Consider the following 10,000-nt stretch of genomic DNA (forward strand, 5'->3'; position numbering starts at 1 on the left):
TTATAAGTGATTATAAGTGCTTGTAGTGCTTGCAGTGATGCTCAGCTGTGTGAAGCTGAAGCTCCTGGGCCCGGGGAGGAACTCACCTATGACGATGCGCAGATGTTTGAGGCGCGTCAGCACGTCCTTCTTGGGGTCCAGCACCTTCTGGGTGGATTTGCGCACATCTCCGTGAGGCTTTTTGGAGAACATTGTGCTGAGCGGAGAGCAGAGCTGAGATTCCCGTCCGGTTCCTGCTGCCTCGGGCTCACGGCGCTAGCTCACAGTGCTAACACCGAACAGCAGCTGGAGGAGAGCAGCGCATTTCTGCTCGGTGAGAGTGAAGAGAGAGAGAAAACACCGATTTAATCCCGTGTAGCTGCGCTAAAGTGAGCTCCACACCTCTCCCTCTCTCTCTCTCTCCCTCTCTCTCTCTCTTTACTGCACTGATCCCAACATGGCGGCGAACAGCAGCAGGGACAAAAACAACTCAATCGATACCAGAGCAATTCACCACCTCACCTTTACACTCCACTCCCTCTATTTATTCCAGAAACAAGGAACTGCTGGAACATAACTACTTCCCTCGCAGGATTAATAAAGACAGTCTATCTATCTATCTATCTATCTATCTATCTATCTATCTATTACCTGAGGTCAGGATTTTACACAACACGAATAGTTTCAAGTTTATAGGATGATAAAATTCAATTAATTCATTAATTAAGTTGACCAAAGTGCTGTACTTGGTTAAGAGCATATAAAACATAGGTGTAAGAAAAAAAACAAATAAACAACAAACATATAAAAACACTGATAAAAGGAAAATATCTACAATGCAATATATATATATATATATATATATATATATATATATATATATATAGATAGAGAGATAGATAGATAGATAGATAGAGAGAAAGAGCTTGGAAGCTGACAAAAATATCTGAATATGAAATCTTTATATTTGTATATTTTAATTATATACACATTATATACATTTTCATTACATTAAATTCTTTTCTTTTTGTGTTGTATTTAATAAATTGACATTTTGTCTCGTGTTCATTCTTCATTGTAAACTTGCTAGGGGTAAAATGAACCTTTAAAAAACACAAAATTCCAAATGTCACTGTTTGGTTTTGAAAAAAACAAAAAAACAAACAAAAAGAAACTAAATATAAATATCAGAGCCGAGAGTTCAGCGACGTTTAAACAGAGATTTTCAGTTTGTAAAGAAGCGACAAACCCAAATGATCGTCTCTGATGGTTCCTCAGACAAAAGGAGCATCTCCACTGTTTCTTATACTTTTAGAATATTTGAAAAAGAAAATTCATGCAACAGTAAACACAAAACAGACAAATAAAAAACTTTAAATAAAGCACATTTCACTTTTTATCCTAATGAAACTTTATTTGCTGTGAAGCTGTAGAGTTATAACAACAACACAAGAATGTAGGATGAATTTATGACATCACATACCATACTTTTAAATAAAAAAAAATAAATAAAAGTGTTAAGTAAAAGTACACGTTTAAGGCGCGTTTAAAATAGAAAAATACCTGAAAGCATTTGTGTATATTCCCTGTGTTAAAAAAAAACAACTAAATAACTGTTAAAGTTCTAAATACATCAGAAAATGTATATACATTTTAAATTTTAGAATGTATTAATATAAACATATAAGTGTATATTAAATAATAAATTCATGTTTTAGCTATTTTTATTCAAGTATAACGTTTTATTTGTTTAAATCTTTAAAATGTTTACATTTTTCATTTAAAAAGGCGTTCAACTTTTCGTCGTTCGGTTAATTGAGTCTAGTACAAATTATTGTAAACATCACGGTCATGGCTCGAGGTGTTGTTGGGAAATGTAGTTTTATGTCGCCAAGACGCTACTGAGCGGAAGAAACAATACAATCTTTAAAAACTACATTTCCCACAATCCCCCAGTGGGCGCCAGAACGCCGGTCAGCCCCTCGGCTCGAAGCTAGTGAAACAATTTTAGCCAAACATTGGAGTTTAGCTAGCAGCAAATCCAGCGCGCGATGAGATAAACTTCAGGCAGTTAGAGTTTATTTCAGTTTAAGTTCCAGCTTTAAGAGCGAATTTTAATGTTTTATTCCGTGTAAGTGCGCGTGAAGAGTGTTTCTGGACCGTCGCCAGATTTAAAGCAGGCAGGTAGCTAGCTGTAGCGCTGAGAAGCTAGCGGTGTGTAAACATCAGCTGCTGTGATGTGTGTGTGGTGTGTGTGGTGTGTGTATAGTGTGTGTATAGTGTATAGTGTGTGTGTATAGTGTATAGTGTGTGTGTATAGTGTATAGTGTGTGTGTGTATAGTGTGTAGTGTGTGTGTGATGTGTGTATAGTGTGTGGTGTATGTGTGTGATATGTATAGTGTCTGATGTGTATAGTGTGTGTGTGATGTGTGTAGTGTGTGTAGTGTGTGTGTGTGATGTGTATAGTGTGTGTGTAGTGTGTGTGATGTGTGTATAGTGTGTGTGTATAGTGTGTGATGTATGTGTGTGATATGTATAGTGTCTGATGTGTATAGTGTGTGTAGTGTGTGTGTGTGTGTGATGTGTATAGTGTGTGTGTGCAGGTGATTGGTTACTAAGATGCCGGTTCACTCGAAGGAGAAGAAGGAGAGCGCTCAGGAGGAGATGTGTAGAGAGTGTGTGTGTGTGTAGAGTGTGTAACGTGTGTGTGTGTGATGTGTATAGTGTGTGTAGAGTGTGTAATGTGTGTGTGTGTGTGTGTGTGTGTGTGCAGGTGATTGGTTACTAAGATGCCGGTTCACTCGAAGGAGAAGAAGGAGAGCGCTCAGGAGGAGATGGAGGTGGATTATGGAGAGCAGGAGGGCAGCAGCTCAGAGGAGGACGACACCGACACCTCATCCGGCTCCGAGGACGGAGAGAGCTCCGGTAACACACCCACGCTACACAACTACACACACAACAACAACAACAACTACACAAACAACACCAAACACACCGTCCTGTGCAGAAGTCTTGGCTTGTGTTTACTGCTCTTTACAGTAGATGTTTAAATATAGAAATGTTTAATTTGATCATCATCCAAGCCGTCTTTCTTTATGTGTTACACAATAATGATAATAAAAACAAATAAACTTATAGTAAACTTTTTAACTTTAAGTAACTCAAATGTTATTAAATATTATTTATAGTTAGTCGCTGTGCCATTGTTAAGAGAATTCACATCTTCTCTGTAAAGCTGCAGTGACGAGTGTACGGTGTTAAACTGTGTGTGTGTGTGTGTGTGTGTGTGTGTGTGTGTAGAGATGGACGATGAGGACTGTGAGAGGAGACGGCTGGAATGTCTGGATGAGATGACGAACCTGGAGAAGCAGTTTACAGACCTGAAGGATCAGTGCGTACTCGAATCTGAAGCCTCGTTCTATTCCTATTAAACACGCCCTCGTCCACTTCCTGTACCGTCTGCTCCGCCCCCGCGGCGCTGTAGCTCCCGCTGCGTTAGCGTTAGCGTTTACAAGAGCACTAACAAGATACAGAACATTTCAAAGCTCTGAGATGATCAGGTTTCACGGCTCTGACTTTCCTGCTGTGTAACTAGTCAGAGCCTGAACTGTTAAACACCAGCAGCCTGACAGATCAGTGTGTTAATTATAAACAGAGTGTGATCAGTGTGTGTGTGTGTGTGTGTGTGTGTGTGTTTCAGGCTGTATAAGGAGCGGTTGAGTCAGGTTGACGCTAAACTACAGGAAGTGATCTCAGGAAAAGCGCCCGAGTACCTGGAACCTCTGGCAAACCTGCAGGAGAACATGCAGATCAGAACTAAAGTCGCTGGTAACACCTCACTGCTGCTGAGTTCTGCACTCTGATTGGTCGTCAGGTGTTGATTAATTCTCTATAACAGCAGCTCTGACAGTAGCGCAGGTTTATATTAATGCGCTCGTTCTGATACGTTATCGTTTCTATAGTAACAGCTCGTTCACAGGGACGTGTACAGCGAACGTTTTCTGTAAGGAGATTGTACGTTTAGTTAACATGTATGGAAGGAGTCTCCAGTGTCAGCGCTTTGTAACAGTCAGAGGTAAAGCTGTAACTGTAAGTTTTGCGACGTCTTCAGGACGGAGGAGTTTACGCTTCTTTGCGGTTTCTCAGTAACATGCGGAACAAGCTGCGTCTTTATTTTTGTCTTATTAACTTGAAGAGAGAGAATAAAGAGACGCAGGTGAGGGAACGAGTGTTATGTTGTTCTTTAATAAATAAAAAATTGTAAGTGTTGGTAAAGAGCTGAGGTGTAAGAGGAATAAAACACTCGGGGACATGCTGTTATAGGAAACTAATCAACGTCGTGGAGGTGACAGTAACTGCTTCATCACTCAGTGTTTATTGTGTATATAAAGACACGATACACAATAATACAGATACACAATAATACAGATACACAATAATGTGTTGTATTTGTGTGAAGTGTTTTTTGATGATTAAATAATAATGGTGATGTGCATGTGTGTGCGTGTGTGTGCGTGCGTGTGTGTGTGCGTGCGTGTGTGTGTGCGTGCGCGTGTGTGTGCGCGTGTGTGTGCGCGTGTGTGCGCGCGTGCGTGTGTGTGCGTGTGTGTGCGCGCGTGCGTGTGTGTGTGCGTGTGTGTGCGCAGGTATCTACAGAGAGCTGTGTTTGGAGTCAGTGAAACATAAATATGACTGTGAGACTCAGGCAGCGTTTCAGCACTGGGAGGTGAGCGGCACACACACACACACACACACACTCTGATTTGTGTTATTATGGTGTAAATGAGTGTGTGTGTGTGTGTGTGTGTGTGGGGTAGAGTGAGAAGCTGCTGCTGTTCGACACGGTTCAGACTGAACTGGAGGAAAAAATCAGACGTCTGGAGGAGGACAGACACAGTATAGACATCACCTCAGGTACATCTTCATCATCATCGTCATTATTATTATTACTGAGAGATCTCAAGGTCATGATGTAACTTCCTGTTTGTTTATTATTATTTTTTTTTTTTTTACAGAGCTGTGGAACGATGAACTGCAGTCGAGAAAAAACAAGAAGAAAGATCCCTTCAGTCCGGACAAGAAGAAGAAACCCGTCGTGGTGTCTGATATCCTTCACCTCTCCTTTACCTTCTCCATATTTAAATGTTAATATAATATAATATAATATAATATAATATAACGTAATATAATATAATATAATATAATGAAATATAATATATATAAAGTGTACAATTATATATTATTATACTCCTGAACCTGCACACGGCCGTATATCGTTTACATGCTGCATGATCTGGACATTCTGGAGGACTGGACCGCCATCAGAAAGGTTCAGAAATAATCTCTCACTTTCTATTTTTTATCGTAAAAATGATCTTTATATTAAAAAATGAGCACATTATTACTTCACTTCAGGTTTTTATCAAAATTGTATATTTTCAGGCCATGGCCACTCTGGGACCTCACCGAGTCAAACCTGACGGTAGAGTCTTTACAGTTCTCATTTTTAGTTATTTACTGAGTTTGTTGATGATGTCACAGAGTCTTTGTCAAAAAAATAAAAAAAACAGGAAAAATCACCCTAACACTCGTTATAATGAAAAATTACATAGTTTAAAAAAAACAAAAGGATAGTTTCTTCTTCTTATTATATAAAAATGCATTTTGTTACATCATCTGACGTGGTCCAGTTTCTTAAATGATGTATTTAAATACAAAATTTAGATTAAAGGTTAAAATTTCAGAGGAATTAATTTAAGATTTAAATGTACATATTTTTGTTATTATTTTTATTATAACTTTGACCACTGTGAGTGTGGGCTTTACCTCCGAGCTGCTCTCCGTCTCCTGACTGCAGAGAGACTCGGGGGTTTAAACTCCTCGTCCTTGTTGCGTTTCACAGTTTGTTCGTCTAAAAGTGAGAAGCAGCCGCAGCCGCAGCAGCCGCAGCACAGCGCGCGCTCGGAGGACGGACGGCTGCTGTACGATGGAGAATGGTACAGTCGAGGACAAACCATCTGTATAGACAAGAAGGACGAGTTTCCCACCAGGTGCGACTCTGATTTACTCTCACACTGAGCTGTAGTGTGTGTGTGTGTGTGTGTGTGCTGAGTTTGAGTGCTGTGTTTGAATAACACTTACACACACTTATACACACACACACACTCACCCACTTTCTGTCTCTGTTTATTTACTGGGGTGAGTGGTGTAGCTGAAGCGGTGATGTCACTGTAACCGTGGCAACACCGCACCACCACTAAACCACTACAGTGTGCCTGCATCCTGATACTGAAAACCACTGACAGTAAACTCTCTCTCTCTCTCTCTCTCTCTCTGTGTGTCTGTCCCTCCATTTGTCTCTCTATCTCCCTGTCTATCTCTCTATCTGTCTCTGTTTCTCTCTATTTCTGTCTCTCTCTTTGTTTGAATTTCACTTTTTTCTGACTATCTGACCGTCTGTCTGTCTGTCTCTTTTTCCCCTCTGTCTCTCTCTACATCTGTCGGACTCTCTCCCTCTCTCTCTCTCTCTCTCCCCCACAGTGCGATAATAACGACTATAAATCATGATGAAGTTTGGTTTAAGCGTTCGGACGGCAGCAAGTCGAAGCTTTACATCTCGCAGCTGCAGAAAGGCAAATACACCATCAAACACGCCTGAGAGAACCCGGAGAACCGCACCATGTGTTCACCAACACTGTTCCACAACCTGTGAGAGTGTGTGTGTGTGTGTGTGTGTGTGTGTGTGTGTGTGTGTGTGTGTGTGAGAGAGAGAGAGAGAGAGAGAGAGAGAGAGACAGAGTGTGTGATGCTCCTCATTTTCATTATTACAGATGTTATTTTTCTGATCATATTTTTAGTTGAAAGTTTTCTACATGTTTTCTGTAAATACACTCCGCTCTGACTGCTGCCTGATGGATCAGTGTTACCCTTACCCGTGTGTGTGTGTGTGTGTGTGTGTGAGAGAGAGAGAGAGAGAGAGAGAGAGAACAATGTTTACATCTCCGTTATAGCCATGTGCCACAATTAAAGTTTCATATCACAATAAACTGTGTTTTAGTGTCTCATCATTTTTACTGAGTTTAACCTGAATCTGAGAGTGTGAGGACGGCCGAACCGAGCCGAGCCGAGCCGAGCCGAGCCGAACTGAGCCGAGCCGAACCGTAGAGCACATAGAGCCGAGTCGAGCCATAGAGTCGTAGAGTCGTAGAGCACACGGAGCCCCGTATGGTCCATCATGCAACAGTCCTGAAGTGCGTACATTATGTCACAAATGATGCTATATTTTGTTTTTGTTTCAAAAATTTTATTTTCTATAACTTTGGTCATCAGTGTTAAATATTTTAGGCCTGATTAGAAACACACACTGGAAGGTTTAACGTTTTATCCTTTTTTTACTCCTACACATGCACAATCTTCTTAAATATAAATGATATTTATAGAAAAAGTCAAAATTCATGCGATTGACATGCGATTAAACATCTGGAGGTTTTTAAATAATTTATGCATGAAAGGGTTAAGGAAATCAAATTCCCAAAAATACCTGAAGCACCTGGTGACAAATTGCATAACGTGCGTGCGCACACACACACACACCACATATACACACACAGCCATTAGGACCATTAACTCATCATGAGCTGAATATCATTAAACCTGTATTTATATCTGTATTTATTATATTTATATTATATTATATATATGACACATTTGAGCACGTTGCTGTTCAGACCTGTGCTGATATTTCATTTTCATCGTCACGTCTGCGCTCTCGTTCACAGGATTATGGGATGTCCTTCTTTACGATGTGTAAAAAATAAGAAAAAGAGGTCCGAGTGGGACACAGGGAGGGGCGCCAATATTTGTGCAGCATAGGTTTTTGCATATATTGTAGTGTCGACTTGCTGAAGACGGAATAAACTGTGAAGCGTGAATACACACATGCTTTAACGGGTATAAGAGGACGCAGTATTAGTATTAATAAGACGTTAATAAGACATTAATAATACGTTAATAAGACTTTAATAAGACATTAATAAGAGGTCTAGGTATACTTTTGCAACTGTCTGATGCCTATTTTTTAAGTTTAACAGTCAGTAAATGGCTCTATTTCAAATAAATATGTGCTTTATGTAGTTTTTTTCCAGCACAGAGAGGAGGATGTGACTACTGAGATAAAGGCAGAGAGACAGACAGAGAGAGAGAGAGAGAGAGAAAAATCCTGATGTTGGTTTTGAAAATCAAACAGTGAACAAATAAAAATCTGAAACCTCAGTGCCTGTTTAAAATAACTTGGAAGTTACTGACAATTATGTGAAGTATTATAAATTATCATAAAATGAATGAACGTAAATTAATTAAGATCTTTAACGCCTCGTGTTTGACTCTCTGTACTACAAACTCTATGTATTTGAAGTTTGAGTGTCGCACTCCACCTGTGTGTGTGTGTGTGTGTGTGTGTGTTGGATTTAAACACTCTGAAACCTGTGTGTGAGGACGTTAAAGCGTGACATCTTGCCGCTCTAACGCCGTGTGTTATACGCTGTGTAGTGATTCCTCGCTGAAGTTTTCCGTACAGCAGAAACTCGGCGCTGCAGTTTTAATCTTCACTGAAATATTTTTCTGTTCTTTTCTGTCGTGTCCCTAGTTACCCGTTTTTTTGGGGTTTTTTTGTCCTTCATGCAAATTTCTTCTTCGTCGCCGTGAAGCGTTCCATGTACTGTGAAAAGAAAAAAAAAGTGAAACAGTCAACAGTCAATAAACACATTTCATCCTGGTGTACATCACTGCGACTGATTCAGTACTACACACACGCTGACTTTATTTTTAACTTTAACTCATTTAAAATCATCACAGAGCGCATGCGTGTGTGTTAAATGCAGTAAAGGTAAAAGTTAATGTAAACAGTATAAACAGTGCAGGAGTTCATCATTAACATCATTAATAAGAAGTGTGTGTAGAAATGTTCCATGCAGTGTGTAGTATTGTATTTCTGCACTACTGCAGTGTGACCACGAGGTGGCAGCAGAGTCACACAGCAGAACTGTTTAACCTTTAATTCATTAAAACCCTGCAGTTTCAGATGAAGGACAGGAAACTGTTTAAACACAGAGCTGCAGCACATTTCACCTGACAAAGGTCTGTGTGTTTATGTGACAAAACTATCTACACAAGATTAACACATTTCCTTCATTTCACACACTCAGAATAAATTATTTCATTTTTATATCACAATAACTTCCTAACCTTTAATCCCACATTTTATTAATCGACGCATGTAGATTTATTCATCAGTGTGAACACAGTTATAGGACTAAATTAAAATAATTTAATTAAACCGTGTGTTTTATATTAGTGGAAATAGTTATTAGTGTTAAATATTTAGGAACTTTTACAGACAGTGATCTGAGTTTTGTGGAGGATATAGATTGTGTTTTTTAAAAAGATTGCATCTTATTCGGAGATTAAAGCATTTTGGTTAAACATATTTTAGAAATGTTTACAGGAATCTTGTGCTTCAACATGTCAAAAATAAAGCGGCTGTGACTGTAGGTAAGACACAGAGGCAGTTAAATGATATTTACAGACTGAAACAGAGCTTTGGTTATCGTACAGGATTCTTCTCATCCTCTACATTCTCAATTTCAGTCGTTACCTTTGAGGAGACTTCGCTTTAGACGACGAAGGAAAAGGAAAAATGAGTATCAGATGTAATTTGTGCCAAATGCCACTTTTGTGAGTCGTAAATGTGAGTGTATGAGTGTGTGTAGACGTGTGTGTGTAGATGTGTGTGTGTGTAGATGTGTGTGTGTGTAGATGTGTGTGTGTGTAGACGTGTGTGTGTGTGTGTAGATGTGTGTGTGTGTGTACATGTACATACGGGAACATATATATCGCCTTGTTGTTTTTTTAGGTTGTTGTGTTGATGTTCGTGTTTATACTGTGTGGTGAAGCCAAAGACAAATTTCCACTCTGTGGACAATAAAAGTAACTAACTAACTAAAATAAGAATCCATAAAGCTC

At 39.5% G+C, this 10,000-nt stretch overlaps 3 protein-coding genes across 9 annotated transcripts in view; 1 reads left to right on the top strand and 2 right to left on the bottom strand.

Annotated features, from left to right (window-relative positions):
• Positions 1-472, bottom strand: part of ralgapa1 (Ral GTPase activating protein catalytic subunit alpha 1) — a 63,979-nt gene extending 63,507 nt beyond the window's left edge. For 3 of the 5 annotated variants that reach the window (XM_034308073.2, XM_034308071.2, XM_034308072.2), the window contains exon 1: positions 87-472. In XM_034308073.2, coding sequence (XP_034163964.2) covers positions 87-192 — 106 coding nt within the window. In that variant the 5' untranslated portion in view covers positions 193-472. The remainder of the gene's footprint in view (positions 1-86) is intronic. The other 2 variants (XM_034308075.2, XM_034308074.2) reach the window with 1 other exon arrangement.
• Positions 473-1,934: 1,462 nt separating this feature from the next.
• On the top strand, positions 1,935-6,937 carry brms1la (BRMS1 like transcriptional repressor a). 3 transcript variants are annotated; one of them, XM_034308076.2, is made up of 11 exons: positions 1,935-2,193; positions 2,754-2,905; positions 3,281-3,371; positions 3,681-3,808; positions 4,627-4,706; positions 4,798-4,894; positions 4,996-5,085; positions 5,245-5,309; positions 5,423-5,462; positions 5,883-6,030; positions 6,521-6,937. In XM_034308076.2, the coding sequence occupies exons 2-11, from the start codon at positions 2,770-2,772 to the stop codon at positions 6,636-6,638; spliced, it is 993 nt and encodes a 330-aa protein (XP_034163967.1). In that variant the 5' UTR covers positions 1,935-2,193; positions 2,754-2,769; the 3' UTR covers positions 6,639-6,937. The 3 variants fall into 3 exon arrangements, with proteins under 3 accessions (XP_034163967.1, XP_026781801.1, XP_026781800.1); XM_026926000.3 differs by having other exon boundaries at positions 1,935-2,163; XM_026925999.3 differs by having other exon boundaries at positions 1,935-2,159; positions 6,521-6,936.
• A 1,043-nt stretch (positions 6,938-7,980) lies between these two features.
• lrrc57 (leucine rich repeat containing 57) overlaps positions 7,981-10,000 on the bottom strand; it is an 11,552-nt gene continuing 9,532 nt past the window's right edge. The window contains exon 6 of the mRNA XM_034308077.2: positions 7,981-8,696. Coding sequence (XP_034163968.1) covers positions 8,655-8,696 — 42 coding nt within the window. The 3' untranslated portion in view covers positions 7,981-8,654. The remainder of the gene's footprint in view (positions 8,697-10,000) is intronic.

This window comes from Pangasianodon hypophthalmus, chromosome 10, assembly GCF_027358585.1.
Source record: "Pangasianodon hypophthalmus isolate fPanHyp1 chromosome 10, fPanHyp1.pri, whole genome shotgun sequence".
In the NCBI taxonomy this organism is placed as follows: Eukaryota; Metazoa; Chordata; class Actinopteri; order Siluriformes; family Pangasiidae; genus Pangasianodon; species Pangasianodon hypophthalmus.

Coding starts and splice junctions, on each gene's coding strand:
- brms1la (XM_034308076.2), top strand. CDS start 2,770: ATGCCGGTTCACTCGAAGGAGAAGAAGGAGAGCGCTCAGGAGGAGATG. Junction 3,809..4,626: donor GATCAGAACTAAAGTCGCTG/GTAACACCTCAC, acceptor GTGTGTGCGCAG/GTATCTACAGAGAGCTGTGT. Junction 5,086..5,244: donor GAAACCCGTCGTGGTGTCTG/ATATCCTTCACC, acceptor GAACCTGCACAC/GGCCGTATATCGTTTACATG.